Below are 16,591 nucleotides of genomic sequence, written 5' to 3'. Positions count from 1 at the left end.
AAAGAGTGGGAGTGAGTTGCCTGATGGAGACATCCTACGTTAAAATACACAGAAGCATTTATGCTGATGGGATCCCCTGCTTAAGGCAACAATAAGAATCCTAGGCATCATTCGGAGCAGCTGAAAGGTCCAGTTCAGGAACACGACCCTCCTTAGAACAGCAATTCAGCATATGTATAAACCCCACTGAAATCAAAAAGATTTATACATATGGATAATGCTGAGTAGGTGTTTAAGTGCTATCCTGAATAAGGCTAGGTTTAAACATGCTCTTAGGGGATTTTCTAAATCAGAACTGCATCAGAGAGTGAGGGCCTGGCCCACCATGGGATCCCTATTCAATATCCTTATTTTATCTGGGCTCTAATCTTGTCATTGAAGCACCTAAACCCCAAGCAATATGGACATATTACTGACCTTTTTTGTTTGTTTGTTTGCTTGCTTATCCCAGCAAATTGAAGCGATAAAGAAGGCTTACAAAAGGCGTAAGTGATATTTATGTTTAAAATACTCTTTAAAGACAATCTATCAGCCTTTATCCATACATGAAATCTTACAGGCTTCTTTCTTAATAGTCTTTGAGCAGGACCTAGAGTCTGATGTTAAAAGTGACACAAGTGGCTCACTAAGGACGATACTGGTTTCTGTGCTACAGGTATGGGTTACACTATTTCTATTACATGCCAAACCCCAAAACAATGTTTTCTTCAGTGTATATATTATAAAAATGTAAACATGTAGTTTGTACATAGGTTTCTTACATTAAAATCCACAAAACATCAAAGCCTGTGGTCTTCAAACATAATCTAGTATCATAACTAAATGGGTACTGGAAAAATACAAAGTTAATCTACAAGTCCTAATACATTGAAGATACTGTATTTATCATTATTAATCATCATTTGGGTTATTGTAATGCCTAGAATGCTGAACTAATTTCAGGTGTTTAAAACACTGTAAAAAAGTCCCAGCCTAAATGAGCTTATAATTTATTTTAGAGTCATGACACAGAAAAAAAAAAGAATTAATGTGTCTGTGAGAGCTACTTAGATGTGGAAAGGTGCAGTACACAGGAAGGGGAACGGATCAAACAGAAGAATAGTCATAGATTTGGCGTTGATATTTTTACTAAGAATTGTAGTACAGGCTTCAGGTAACACTAAAAATGCAAGTGTTAGGGAACAGTGCTGATGCACGTCTAATAACCAGGGACAGTAGAGGGGCACATTAATGACACCGAGGGACAGCCAACTCCACAGTGGCAGTACTTTACCAGAAGTACTGGAAATCTTTCTTTAAACCAGCAGTGGTAACAGACATTCCTCCAGGGTCCCTAGGAGGTCTCACACCCAGCACAAGGATGGTTTATGTCCTAGTGCAGTGCCCCTTACTCCCAACCTGCTGCCCCAGCCCCCAGGCCCTAGGCCCCCAGTGTGTGGGGCAGGAGGGGTTCAAGCAGCCCTTGCAGGCTGGAACTCTGCCAGCCTGCAAATGAAAAGCCACGGTTTCCCATGTCTTTTTCCTTTAAAAGAGAATCCATTTTTAATGTTTGTTGATCCATTTTTAAAGTTTTTTCACAACCCTTTCATATATTCTTCTAATCCACTTTTGGGTTGTGACCCACTGGTTGAGCAATGCTGTTCTAGAGAGTGATGGATGACTTGGGAGGCTTTCACTACATAGCACTTGTAGCAGGCTCTAGCCCCCGAGGATGGCCATGGTGCCCCCTGGTGACCAAGTTGTCCCTACCTCACCTTGGACCTTCAGAGTACCCTCCCTTGTTCATCTCACCTGCCACACCTTGATGGATATTCTCATCCTTTAGGGAGGCTGCCCCAAGGCCCCAAAGTAACCCTCAGTCTGCTTCTTTCTCCGCTTGAGTCCCACATCAGACTTGCCCTCAGGCATTAAATCACCTCGGCTTCCCCCATAGCCACACACACGCCTCCTGGCTATTACTCTTGATCCCAGCACAGCCTATGTAGGATTCGGTCCTTTTGGCCCTAACCTCTGCTTGCTTGAGCTACAGACTTCTAGCCCAGGCCCACTTGCTCTAGCCCAGCTTCTGAGTCTCAGTCTCTTCTCTGTTGTGCTTCTTCCTCGGGGCACAGGCTCTGGCCCTCTCGGTTCTAGCCTTCCCCCTGCCTCTCACTTGCAGGGCTCAGGCTCTGGCCCTTGCAGCTCTAGCCTGCATGCTGTCTTGCTCACGCTCTTTCTCACCCCTTTACAGGGCTTGAAACCCCAAGTGTCCCAGGCACCCTGGTACATGGCCTCCAATCTGCCCCTACATCCACAGCTTGATCCTCCAATTTAAAAACAGAACAGAAATGCAAACAACTACTTCTAACACAAGCACTCAAAGCCCCTGCTTCTGGGTCACCATACACTGCCAAAGCCATCTCCCCACTAACTGGCTCCCTTAGCCCCTGGGAGTACCTGACCCAAGCTGCAGCTTCTGCTCTCTGCCAGCTTGAGCTGGCAGGAGCTCTGCTCCCCACAGAGCTCGGGGCTGCATTGCCCGTCTGCCTCAGGAACCTGTGTTTCTATTCCCTGGGGTCCTCCTTTCCCAGTCAGGTGTTCCTCCAGTGGGCCACAGGTGCATCCTCCCAGGTTACTGCACAGCTTCCTGCTGTTCCTGCAGCTAGGCTACAGTGCTCCTTTGCTGCCTTCCCTTGCTCCGCCCTAGTGTCTTATTGCTGGGCAGCAAGCCATGCAGTAAGCGCTTGCAGCCTATGTATCCCTAGTTGCCGACCCTTCTGCAGCTAGCCTATGTTCAGCTGCCTGGGGACATGTCTGCTGCAGTCTCTCTCTTAAAGTAGCAGGAGCTTCTGGTTCCCTGTTACACACTGCATAACTCTAAGTGAATTATAGGATCTTTACACCTGCTCCTGAGGCAACAGGTTTAACACTGGTTTTGTAGGAGACAAGATACTGGTCCTAATTAATGTCTCCCCAGTACAGCAAAAGCTATGGGGCTAGATTCTGTCTGGGTTTACATTGATGTTAAACACTGAAGTCAATAGAACTAGAAAGCCTGGTAAATGGAAGGGGATTCAGGTGGTATGTACAATGGTCAGTAGATGGCAGCAGAAATACTGCTATGAATCAGCCTGTGAGCAGCAAAAATGAAAACCCTCTATTCTGTTACCAGGGATCAGCATTTCCTCTTTGTAACACACTCTCACTTTTTACAGGCTGACCGAGATGAAGAGCAGGACATCAATGCAGAGCTCGCTGAGCAAGATGCTAAAAATCTATATGAAGTAAGTACAAGAATGGAGAAATACCCAACTGTCAGAGGTCACCTTTTTCCATGGTGTTACTAAGGCATTACACCAAGGCAATGTTAGGGTGACAACCGAATTGGAGTTGTTGTGTTCAGTGATACATTTTTAAATAATACTGCCAAATGTTAGTACTACCATTCAATCTTTCAGGCAGGGGAAGGCCGCTGGGGGACAGAGGAACTGGCTTTCAATGTTATTTTAGCAAAGAGAAATGTCAAGCAGCTGAGAGCTACCTTTCAGGCCTATGAAAAGGTAAGCTCTTTTGTTCTTTGATATGTATTATAGAGTTTGTAGCCAAGAAGTAGCTTGCTGGAACAAATTACATTTGGAGCATACAAGCCTTTATCTGTCATTTTAAACACTGGTTGCAAATATCTAGTAACATGCGTATATGCCACATCCTCAACTGATGTAACAGATGTTGCTCCATTGACTTTTAGTGACCTGCCTCATAGGCTCTAGGAAAGTAAGTTTGAAGGTTGTTCTGTCCTTCTCACAACTCTGGGAATGAAAAGGAGGGTGACCTTTCCCCAGTCTCATAGCAATGTCATGAGAGACACCAGCAAAGGGGTGGTTTTCCCTCTGTCTCTCCTAATCTGAAGCAAAACCTTGGTAAGTGGAAACCTACCTCTCATCCTGATCCTTCAGCCTCCATAAAAGAGAGTTCAGAAGAGGTCTCTCACCTGCTGGCTCTTGCTCTTCTCCAGTATAAGAAAATGGACCTCTTTTCCTTAAGCCTTGTTTGGAATCGGTAAGATGGCTTGCTTCGGGTGACTAGGTAGAAGAAAGTGCACCAATATAAACATTTTCTCTCAGAATATATGTATATTAGAGGAGGGATGCAAATGAAACCCCCATCAGCACATGGCCCTGAATATTGAGAATGTTTTGATTTAAACTTTGCAAGTCAATCCCATCTATAGCTAGCTGCCACTGAGACCATAGCAGCTCTATTCTTGCTGCTGCAATGCAGAGCCAAAACATCAGACCTCTGTAAGGAGCATTGGTTTTATATGGCCCAAATGAATTTCAGGCTTGTCTAGACAACATTCATTGATCTTTACAAAGCATTCACAACTGAGTGCCTTTCACCCTATCAATTAGATGCATTAGACAAGGGAAATGTCCCCCTAGGGAAGTAGTAGGTACTCCATCATTTGGAGTATTTAGGGTCTTGTTGATTTAAATTCCTAAAAAAAATTAGAAGTGTCAATGTGTTTGAAGGCCTGAACATAAATAAGACAGAGAACTTGTATTTATTCCCTAAACTTATTCTATGTTCAGCACATAATTAGAACCACAGACTCTGCAGATGGAAAAAAAACACTGGTAAGAAAAGGAGTTGGAAATATATTCACAATATTCTCCAAACTTTGGTTTGTGGATGGAGAAAAAAGAAACCCCGAACCATTTATTTGACACTCCTTCCCTATGATGGCTCCATCTCCAGGGGTTCAGATAATTGAGCCTCCTATCCAAAATACCCTGGCTTTGGGCTTTAACAAAAGCCAGACAGATCAGATTTCCCAAACCAACCCATCCACATCCTGCCCAACTGTATTTGAAATAGCAGTGGGCCAAGGCTACAACCATGTGTCCAAACACTAATCCTGAGCTGCCTATTGGTGGAGTTCAGATAAATAAGACCATATCCAAATCAACCCCCGTTTTTGCAAAATTTAAACCTAAAAACACTACCAAGTTTTGCCCATCTCCAGCATCTGTAGATAGTGCAGAGCAGGGGAATATTGAGATTCCAACAAGCAAAGAAGAGCCTGGGGAACTTATCTCCTTTTTTTGCAAAGAGAATATTTTCTTTAATTCAGAAAAGTGAGTATGGCTTATATTTTAAGGTATTAGGCTCTTCTTCCCCTTCCTTTGGACAGCGCCCTCCCTACAGCATGATACAAAACCTAAGGAGAACTCAAAACTGTGTGGACCCAAAGAGCAAAGGTTACAAAACTTCTTGTGCCTGATAAAGCACCATAGCCCAAAATGTACCTGGACAGTCTGGGAACCATCTAAATCCTTGGCTAAAGCTAGGGAAAGTTCAAACAATCTCTCTTGGCTGTCAGTCTCCCCAAGAAGAAAGCTATCGGATGATTCATTGCTAGACTTATTGGACAACAGCACTATTTCATCGTACATGAGAGATTCTGTGCCATCTGGTGAAAAATCAGCACACTGATGTGGTGGAGCTATGAAAATGTATACCAGCTAAGGATCCAATCCTCTGAGAAAGCTTGAGCCATTTGCCCTTCTGTGAAAATTAAAGGAGAGTTGTATCCTGAAAGCCGTGAAAAGGACCATTCTGACCTAAGTCATATTTTTGGCATGTGAAGTGCCATCTGCCCAGAAATTCAGTGCTGGTTCTTTGCTAGTGGGATAACCCTGCACAACCATTAACTCTCCTGATTAATTTGTTTCATTGGTTCTTTAGCTGCATGGGAAAGATATTGAAGAAGCCATTCAAAGTGAAACATCTGGAAATCTAGAGAAGGCCTATCTCACACTTGGTAAGACAGAAAAAAAAAATCAGTAGATTTTTTTCCTCTACTTTTCATCCTCATTTATCCTTACCATTGGTCCTATATACAAACATGGTGGTATCTGTTTAGTTAACACTAGATTGGAATCTCTGAGGGACACAGGAATTGGCTTTCAATACTTGACTTGGACTGCATGGTTGTAAAGGGAGCAAGAAACTCCACTAAGGCCCTACATGGGCTCTCCAGACCTGGATCTGAAAAAAGAGAAGTGATGAGATGCCCTCTGGCTCAGCAGTTGGTGGGCAACAAGAATAATTCCAAAGGAGCCAAGTGAATAAAAATCAGGGCTCCGTTTTCACTCCAGACCATCAGCATTTTCAGCCCTTCTGTGTTGGCATTGATTTATTTAGCATTATGGTTTATCCACATACAACATATTACCTGAGTAGAGTAATATATATATTCATTTTTAGGCTCCTGTGCTTCCCCAGACACTATACAGAAGATTACCTTTCAGTGTAAACAGACTACATTTTTGCAAGCCTTTTCTCCCAGGATCCTACCAGTCCATTGCCCAGCTTTACGTATCTGTAAAGTGTGCAAGATAAAATATACTAACACTTTTTTCTGGGACAAAGCTGTATACCTCTAAGTTAAAAGCAGCTCATTCAGGTTAACTGCCAGTCATTCCAGGGACAAGACTGTCAACCTGTGCTCCCCCTGCCCGCAGAGCAGCTATGCATCTTGAAAGGGTTCATGTGGAAAGGACTATGCTTATCCTCAGGTTTTAACTTGGAATAATCAAGACTGCTTTTAATGAGATGTCTGTTTACAGCTTTCATCTTCACAGTCCCTCCAAGTACTTTTCTAAGGCAGGAGTGTTAAACATGGCCCATGGGCCATAGAGAGGCTCCCTGGGCCAAATATCTGGGCCACTGGTCTACCAGAGAGCACTGAAAGTTGGGATCCTTGGCCCTGGTGGGCATGGCCATTGACAGCAAGCTTGGCTCCATGCCACCAGACCCCATGCTCCTACAACCTCCACTGCCACTGGACCCTATGCTCCCACTAGCACCAGACCTGCAACTGCCCCCACCCCACCCCTGATGGACCCTGAGCTGCCCCCAGCTACCACTGGACCCTGCACTGCCCACCGCTGCCTCCACCCGACCCGGCACTGGCCCTTCCCCTTCCTCTGCCCCTGCCACCACCACACCCTGCACTCCCACCAGACTCCACACAGCTATTGCCGCCACTGCAGCAGCCCACATGCCCTGGGTTGGATCTGGCCCACAAGGAGCCCCGTGGTCTTGACCTGGCCCAAGGCCCCAGGTGAATTTGACATCCATGATCTAAGTGGATACAAACAGGGAGGATTTCTAGGTTTCCTTAACAAACCTGTTACTTTCTTCCTCCTATAAGGAATGTGAAACATGAAATGCTAAAACTCCCTACTGCTCTCCCTCTTTAGTGAGATGTGCCAAAGATTGCCAAGGCTACTTTGCTACACGTCTACATGAGTCAATGAAAGGAACTGGAACTGATGAGGAGACTTTGATTCGCATCCTCGTGACTAGGGCTGAGGTAAGAAACTCTAGGATTTGAAAACTCCCAAATCTTCCAGTGGATAATTGTAAACTTAGAGAAATAGAAATAGCTGGGCCACATTCCTCTCTCAGTCAGTCTGTTTTGCAGTTTAAATCCTATGCAGCTGTATTGACTTCAGCAGTCACAGTCTGGTTTTACATCCATATCACCGAGTAGAGCTTTGACACTGAATCTGTTTACATTTTTAAAAGAAATTAATAAAAAAGCACATGAGCAATGGCCACCATTGCTCCTCTGGGAGATGAGTCAAAAAATAAAATCCTTGTTAACTAAAAACAAGGCAGCAATTCCCAAACTGGGAATTGCCAAGGAGTCATATGGTGTTGTCTGTCCCCGTTGACAGACACAGAACGGATGAGGGCAGGGGAGGAGGGGTGATTAGGAATCAAAGGAGACAGTATGGCTGAGTCTCTTCAAAAAGCTCAAAACATACTCAAGGCAGTTCAGATCTATAAACTCTGCCTCCATGTCTCATCTATGTAAGCAATGGCTATTGTTGCCACAGAGATGTTTGGTCATGAATAGAAGAAGTGGTGGTCTCCTTGGCTGGGAATGGGAAGGGAGGAGATATCCATGTGACCTAAGCAAGAGGGTTGATGTTAGTCCAAGACAATCTCTCTATGAAGATGTGATCCAATCATGAAATTTTTGAGAGCCCCAGTAGTACAAACAGGGCCCATATCACTGACACTTTTTTCATAGGGTAGTACATACCATCTGGTGCTCTGCACTTTGCAAAAAGAAAGCTGTTTATTACTGGGATATTATTGACTTTTTAAAATTCTACTCCTGGTAGCAAGGGTACATCTGCATGGTGCTGGAAGCAGCATAGCCCAGTTAGCATGACGCACCCTATTTCTGTGGAGATTTCATTGGAAATGTGCTAACATGACTATACTGCTTTGGGGATGCAAGTTAGCACACACCACTGCCAGCTCTCTGCTTGGTGGTGTGGAAACATACCACAAGGCCAAATAGCAAGTGGGAGCTAAAAGTGCTCAGAGGTTTAGACCTTACCTCAGGGGTGGGCAAAACGCAGCCCGCGGGCCGGATGTGGCCCGCCAGGCCATTCTATCCAGCCCATGGGGCCCCTAAAAATTTAGCAAATTAATATTTATTTGCCCCTGACTGCCTGTCACGCGGCCCTCGATGACTTGTCAAAACTAAGTAAGCGACCCTCCGCCCAAAATAATTGCCCATCCCTGCCTCACCTCCTCCCCAGCCGGGCTGTGATCTATATCTATTTAAAAACAAAGAGAGTTTTTCCATTGATTGCAATGGTCTTCAGATCAGGCACTATAGGCTCTTCTTGGAAGTGCTAGTGTATTAAGCAAAAGAGATCCACTCCTCTAAAGATTATTTCTGTCTCTCATCAGATTGACCTTCCAACAATAAAGGAGAAATTCAAGCAACTGTACAACAGCTCTTTAGCTCAGGCCATCCAATCAGATACCTCTGGGGACCTCAGAAAGCTGCTGGTGGCACTGCTACACTAGTGCTGCTCCCAGAAAGAGAGAGAGACAAGAAACCGCCTTTTGAACTAGCTTCAAAAGCAGTGTCCAAAACAAATGGGGCACTAGCAATAAAAAAAACAATCCAGTTTATTTTCTTTACAGCTAAGGAACATGTGGCCAAGTAATGATTGCGCTAGCTTGACATGAGGTTTACGTTAAGCCTATCACAACAAATGTCCTCAAGCAATAAAGAACTTTTATAAAACTAAACCTAATTTGGCCTCTTTCTATTTGCAATATGAGAAGGGGCTTCAGCCATCTTGCCGTCAGTCCCCTTGATATCTCTATAGAGTTCTGAAGACCATTCCTTATCTCCCTCTGCTTTATGTCCTATGTCAGCAGGAGTCAACCTTTCTGGCAGCTGTAGCACAAATTAGCCCCACTTCTTCCCTGAGTACCACTCCAATCCCCTTCCTCTGGCCAATCAGCTGCTCTGCTTTCTGCTTCCTGCCCTGTGCTCTCTGCCCAATTTGCTGCTCAGCTTTCTGCAAATAGGCAGACCCTGCCTGCTGTTGAGCTGCCTGTCACCTCCCTGGTCTGCTGCCTGCAGATGCTGCCCATGCCACTTGTCGCATGTGTACCACAGGTTGGCCACCCCGTCCTATGTCATAAGCAGGGATCCTGGTTTTCCCTGATAAAAAAATGCAAATTCTCTGATAAAACCCCCAAAATCCATTATTAAGGTAAAAGGCACTTCACTCCCACCCGCCCAGCCCCCTGGCCCTGCTCGTGCCCCTCGCTCCCCCCCCAACACCACAGCCCCCTGGCCCTGCGTGTGCCCCTCACTCCCCCCACAGTCCCCCCAGCCCTCATGTGTAGGGGATGGCTTGCCAGGGCAGCATGGAGTCACAGCAGCAATGAGCTTCCCCACGTGACTCCACTGTGCCCTGCAGTGCTGGGTCACACCAGCTAGCCCACAAGGGAGGGCAGCAGGGCAGGGAGCCCGAGCCCACAACAGACAGCCCACACCTGCCCCAGGCACAGATCGGGGGGGGCACAGGTCTGCCCTCCCCCCAGGAGTGCATGCAGAGAGGCAGGGAGCCAGACCCCCTGGACAAGAACAGCACAATGGAGTGGGTGGGAGAAGATGGGTGGAGGATCCTATCCTGCTTCTGCATTGCTCATGAGGTGGGGCTGGCTGGCACAGGGGAGATTTACTGTACTACAGAGAAATGGGTGTGCTCCCCACAAACTCCTGGCGGCACCTTCCTACCTAGCGGGTGGAAGCATCCACAGTGCAGGATTTGTGTTAAACAGAGGATGCAGATTAGAGGTAAGAGAGCAGAGAATAATAAAGAACAAGTAGGGAGGAAAGGCTGGGGAGACAAGGAACATGAGTGGCTGATTCAGAGATGAGCTTAGAGCATTTTGTTTGTGTGGGGTGCAACTTTTTATCACAATGTACTAAATTCTGAAGCAAGTTGAACGAAACCTGTCTGACCCAGATATCTCAATAGATATCTAGAAATCTAGTCACTGAAATGGAAAACTTTGAGGATCTTGACCCCCCTTTCTCTCTCTTCCTATTTATATCAAGGTCACAGCACTGAGCCTTAGTATCTGAGGCTGGGATGAGCTCAGGTATGGAGGACTCCTTGGACAGATGGAGGAGAGTATAGCACACCAGACCCAGAAGGTTAAATAATCTGTTAAATAATCCTATGATTATTTAACAGAGTTACTGTATTTATTCAAATCCAAGATGAGTGCCCTCCCCCAGTCAAGATGGGGGAGAGCCTCATCTTGGATTCAATAGCGGTTGCAGCAGACAGCTGCTGCCACCCCAACTCCAGGCCCAGGGCCGAAGTCGGGGCCAAGCCACCACCACCTGCACTATGCCAGGTTGGTTTTTTCCTGCAGAGATGGGGGCACACACCAAGGGGAGTGCAAGGGAGACTGCACAGTGAAGGGGAGGACCGGGGAGACCATGCAGTGAGGGGAGGCACAGAGAGTAGAGGGTAGACCTGGGTGTGTGGCTTGGGGGAGAACAGAGGAGACTGCACAGCCTAGGCACTCTCCACCCCCCACCCTCCTATCCGCCCCACACAGCTACAGTGCTTCACCTTCACCTTTGGCTCTGACTCCAGACCTGCTCCTGACCTGACCTGACCTGCCCAGCCTGGAGCTGCTGCTGCTGCTTCTACGTGGCCAGGTGGGCCTGTAGGCAAGGCCAAGGCTGGGGCCAGGGCCAGAGCAGAAGGTAAGTGGTGTGGGGGCAGGTGGCAGAGTGGACAGATGGAGGGAGGCAGGAACAGGCACAGGACGGCAGGCAATAAGGGCAAGGGGTGGGGGTCTGGCTGCCTGCCTCACCTCCACCGCTGCTTTCTCTGCCACAGCAAAGGGGAGGGGCAAATTTAAGAAGACCCTCCAATAATTAGATTCTATACATAGAAAACTGTAACCAATGGATAATTTTTCCATGTGTAGAATCTAATTACTGGGGGGTGGTCTTAAATTCAACGTTGTCTTGGATTTGAGTGAATGTGGTAATATTTTGTCAGTTTTTCAATAGACTTTCAACAGGCTCTGAACTAGCTCCCTAATTTGAAGTCAACCATGTACTTCTATATTTGACGTTGGCAATGACGTTTAAACTCATTGAATCCAGAAAGAGTACAGCAGTGTTCCTAATACTTGCTGCTTTGATAGTCCTGTTGTAATCAGAGACCTTAGACAGATTCATAAATAATTACTCAGGTGTCTGATGTTCCCAGGGATCTTTTATCATTTAGAGGTCATATTGTACATCCAATCCAGGAAAGTTCAGGTAGATACCAGTATGTGGATGATGCAGTTTTGGGATAAGTATAGCAAGTTTCCATATGGGCATAAAGAAGCTGGGGTGAGGTAAGGATTAAATAGCAATTCTAAAATATTCAGATTTGGGTGCCTAAATTACCTCTCAATGGGATCTGCAGATCCTTAGCACTTCTTAAAAATCAAGCCTCTTCTTTAAGTTCCTAAATATGAAGTGTAAGTGTTTATTTTCAAGCATCCCAAATTTCCAGCTTCTCTTTCTACCTCTCACCTCCTAACTAGTGATTGGCCTGAACCAACACCTAGCAGTCAAAAATCAGGTCCAAACTTCTTGGGCCAAACTCTTCCCTGAGTTATATAAGCAGAGGGGTGGCAATGAAGCTTGTGGAGTCACCTTGCAGAGAAAAATCTGGCTCCCTTCCTCCATAATAGGTCAGAAGCCATAGCCCTAACTCTCCTGAACTTGGAGACTAGTGATTCAGATCCAAAAACAAATTGCTGAGTTATTCAGCTCAGACCCACTAGGTAGCCTGCAAAATTCAGAACAAAAGTCAGGTCCAGACTCTGGATCTGTTGATTCCAACTGAGGAAAAGCCAGGTTCTGTGTTGTGCGCAAATGCAAGAAACAGCTGAAGATTTGAGCTGCTGTGTGGAGCCGCGCTTGCTAATCAGCTAAACAGAAGATGCATAATGTAGCAGCAAGAGGGCAATGAGAGAGATCAGGTGGATAGAGTTTCAGCAGAAGAGGATCAGCAGAACAGGTAAAATGCAAATTTGCTAGGTACAAGGGGAGATGGGTGGAATTCAGCAAGATTTGTGTTTGAGGGAAAGCAGCAGCGGGGTCAGAACAATTTGTTAGGCAACCAAGGAGCTATACTGCTGGAATGAATAAAATGTGTATTGTGTTCCAGTGCCTTTGGAATATCCCCCAATACTGTACGGCTCCCTTTGAAGTAATATGAAGCGTTCCATCCCACTCTCATATGTGACTGTCTCCACTTGCGTAGATTCATACTGAATTGTATTCACCCAAGATATCTTCCAGTGATTTCAGTGTCTCACATCAACTCATGAAGATCCATGGCCTCTAACGATCCTGAAACATAGCCCAAAATCCCAGGAGGTCCAGTCTGCAGTGTTTAACAACTTGGCCAGTCCCCCTATCTAGAGCTGAAGGATTGGGCCATAATCCTGGCCAGCTAACAAGTGGGTGCCCACAAACCCCCTGATCCCCTCCTTACCCTCTTCCCATACAGGCCAACACAGGGCAGTATTTGACTCATAATGTCATCTCATAACTTGCTGCTTATTACTTCCTCCAATTGTTAGTGAAATTATAATGTGAGATAGTACTTCTTGCCTCAGACCCATTATCTTGTCCGTTTATTGTAAATTCTTTGGGGCAGGCACTCTCTGTTACTATACAATGTCTTGGGGCTGGTAGGCATTAATGCAGCTCAAACAATAGCAAATGGGGCCAGCAGGCATTAACTTTTTCTCACTCTTTATTCTGTTTCACCTGCTTTGAAATGGGATCGGCAAATGGTTTGAAAAGGTATCTGGTGTCGCCAATCTTCTCTGTGCACATCTCTGTTAACGTACTGTTTTACATCTTTTTTTCAGTCCCATTCCTCAGTGAATGGTAACAGATATTGCTTCATCTCCGTCAGCAGCTCAGTCACAAAAGAGAGGCTATTATTCCTGCACAAAAGGATGCATTACACTGATACCTCTAGGTTCTGCACATGTAAACTTATGAACAAAGATTGTTGAACAGGTTTGGTTACAACGGCCCAGTGGTTAGGGCACTTGCTCACTTGAGGGATCTGGGTTCAGTTCCCGCTTCTGTCATAGACTTCTTGGGGATAAGTTAGTGTCTCAGATAATAATACTACCTTACCTCATAAAGGTGTTACGTGAACAAATACATGACATAGTAGCTCATGTATACATCTCAAGATACTGCATGTATATGCTGTACATAGATAGAAGTTAATAATTATGGACTGCTCCAGGAAAAATTATTTCTAAATATACTTGAAAGGGAAATCCAATCCAATACTTGCTGCTGTTTCTGTCACATGCCCAGCTCTGTGGCCTTTCAAGCTCAGGCTGTGGTTTAAGTCGAGCAAACTTGACAGCAATAACCTGGCTAAGACCCATATCAAACCGGTGGGAGGCTGTGTTTGAAACTGTAGCCTCCCTTCACACAAAGGAAGAGGTAATCAAAGTCAAGCAGCAGGACTGTCCCTTCACCAGAGTCACAGCCAGATTTAGTAGAAACATTTTGAGAGGAAATATCCATAGGTACCAATCTGACAGATGAATCAAATAAAAGTACTTCCCCAACCCTTAACAATCCATTTGGCTTGTGTGGATTTGGTACACCTGTTTCTGTAGCCAATGGCACACAAGAGAGTGACCTGGCTGGCATCATATCTGGATGCCTTTGAGCCCAGCCCAAATGACCAGATTCCCATTTACAGCTAGATCAACTGTGAGTGGTGTTAGGCATGAACCCAGACCTGGGATTGAACTAATACTTCTGGAGCTTTAGCTCTGCATCCTTAACAGAGGAAGAGGCAACTTCAAATATATGGGCCAGATGCTGCAGTCAACGGGAGCTTGCTTAAGTAGGAATTGGCTGAGCACAAACCTCAACACTGGACTCAGAGATGGATTTCAAACATACCAGCATCCAGATGTGACAGAATATCCCATCTACCCCAAAGTCCGTAAAATGCAAATGCAAGCTGGGTCCGCAAGGAGTCCAATATCAGTGTTGACTTCTTTAGGGGTTAAAAATATTAATCCCCAGCTATTGTGAGGAAAGGCCAGAAAAACTAAGCAAACAAACAAACCCCAAAGAGCTAGTGCCAGAGCAGAGAGCGAGAAAGCCAAATCAATCAGCAAAAAGAACCACAGTGCAAGCGCAGGCACACACAGCATCTTGTTTGGGTATTTCATGTTCTCAGGAAGAGGGAAGAGAACCTTTCATTTTGGTTTGTAAATATTTAGGACAAAATCATGGCCAGCCCCCAAGGCTGTGGGGCAAGATAGCAGGAAGGAATACTGCTCCCGACCCCAGCACATTTTGAACGGCCCTCATTGCAGTCTCAGGGATCGTGCAGTTGCAAGGGAGGTTAACAATGGGGTCTCCCTACGAGCAGCTTGCTTGAAGGAGCCACTGAGGAGACAAGGTGGAAAAACTGTCCTTCCATCCACCCCGCTACATAACAACCACCAGATGTGGCTGGCTGCAGGGAAGAGATACAGCGTGCTGTACCCTTTGAAGAGGTTTCCCAGCCCAGTCCCTGAAGTCCAGGGAGCTCCATCTCCCTTTGTGATTGTGGGTATGGCCCTGCACTGTCCCCACACAGGGCTGTGAATTTGGGGCACTGCCTAACCTCCAGTTAATTTAGCATGTTTTTATGCTGGATACTCAGCAGGAGAATACCACCTGGGGGACAGTCATTAACATGAAGTACATAGCTTAACAGAGGTTTATAATACCTGGAGCAGCGTATTTTGCCTGCATGAAAATAATTCTGGGAGATCGGGAATTGCAAATGGTGATGCCGAACTGTGGTTACCATAACAGTGTGGTGATTTTGACTTGGCTCTGCCTTTTCGAGATTGCAGCAAATATAAGGACCTTCTGACCAGTTCTGCTTTTGGCTTTAACATCAGGTCATGTAAAAGACTCTTGTTTTTCTTAATAATGAACAGGCTAGTCTGACCTTGTCCTGGTACTTATGAACCAACGGTGGATACAATGCCACCCCAAACAAAGGGGAAATTGTTGAGCAGCAACAGCAAAACACTGCAAATCAGGACACCTGGGTTATATTTCCGTGTCTGACGCTGACTTCTTGTGTGATCTTCCACAAGCTGCTTCACTTCAGTTTCCCCATCTGCAACCTTCACGTTCCTCCAGGAAGCTTAACTGACTAAGGTTTTTAAAGATAACAGAAGCCTTTGCACAAAAGGTGCTATACAGCTGCAACATCTGATCTCTGATGGCCTGCTGAGTAACATGAAGCACTGCAATAAGAAACTGTCTGGGCACAGAGTTCTGCTGGAATGAGCTCCAGGTAGAAAAGTCCGCTCTAAAGCAGGAGAGGTATGTCCAAGAGCTGTCTTAAACCCGCTTAACAGTTTTTCCTTATGTGGTGAACTCAGTCCAATCAACATCTCCCATGCTCAGTCCCACACCTTAACAGGTAGGATACCAGGACTTCCCCACACCTTTCCTTAAAATAGAAAGGTCTCATCACAAAGTCCTGGGCTAGGGACAGACATTCAAAAAAAGTTTGGGTCCCTGCCAGTGGGACAGGGAGGGGGGAATTAAACCCTCTCTGGCCAGACTTCCACCCAGTGGGACAGGGAGGGGGGAATTAACCCCTGTCTGGCCAGACTTCCCCCCCTGCCTGCCCCTGCCTGTCTCTGCTCCAGCTGGCATGAACGCCGAATGCCCCCAGAGGCTTGGGGGGCATGGCGACCACCCACAGGCAGCGGTGGCGGTGGCACAGTGGTGGCAAGTGGGGACCGCCCACAGGCAGCCATGGTGGTGTTGATGGGGGGGGGCAAGCAATGACCAGCGGTCGGCGGTGGCGAACAGGAACCGCCAGCAGATGCTGCTGGCAGTGTCAGCAGCGAAGTGGGAGGGTGGTGAGCATCAGCGGTGCTTTTTGCAGGGGGTGCACCACCAATCTCAGGGGGTGCACGTATACCCGCATGCACCCCCTATGCATCGCCAATGCTGGCTAGGGTGGGGTGGGGTGGGGCCAGCCCTGCTTGGCTGGAGCAGAGAGCCCAGTCCAGAGAGTATGTTGGGATGCTGGTGGACTCTGGTTTAACCAGGATGGAGTCTGGGACAGACATTGCATAGTTTCATAGTAGGTAGGGTCGGAAGGGACCTGAGCAGATCATTAAA

The 16,591-nt window shown here is 46.3% G+C and overlaps 1 protein-coding gene across 1 annotated transcript in view; it reads left to right on the top strand.

Annotated features, from left to right (window-relative positions):
• ANXA13 (annexin A13) overlaps positions 1-9,084 on the top strand; it is a 35,142-nt gene extending 26,058 nt beyond the window's left edge. The window contains exons 6-12 of the mRNA XM_006028469.3: positions 452-485; positions 576-655; positions 3,195-3,263; positions 3,438-3,539; positions 5,728-5,803; positions 7,248-7,360; positions 8,761-9,084. Coding sequence (XP_006028531.1) covers positions 452-485; positions 576-655; positions 3,195-3,263; positions 3,438-3,539; positions 5,728-5,803; positions 7,248-7,360; positions 8,761-8,880 — 594 coding nt within the window. The 3' untranslated portion in view covers positions 8,881-9,084. The remainder of the gene's footprint in view (positions 1-451; positions 486-575; positions 656-3,194; positions 3,264-3,437; positions 3,540-5,727; positions 5,804-7,247; positions 7,361-8,760) is intronic.
• Positions 9,085-16,591: the final 7,507 nt, after the last annotated feature.

The sequence above is a fragment of the Alligator sinensis genome, unplaced genomic scaffold (assembly GCF_000455745.1).
Source record: "Alligator sinensis unplaced genomic scaffold, ASM45574v1 scaffold681_1, whole genome shotgun sequence".
NCBI lineage: Eukaryota > Metazoa > Chordata > Crocodylia > Alligatoridae > Alligator > Alligator sinensis.
The sequence above is the reverse complement of the archived record's forward strand: the minus strand, read 5'-3'. Positions and strand labels throughout refer to the sequence as shown.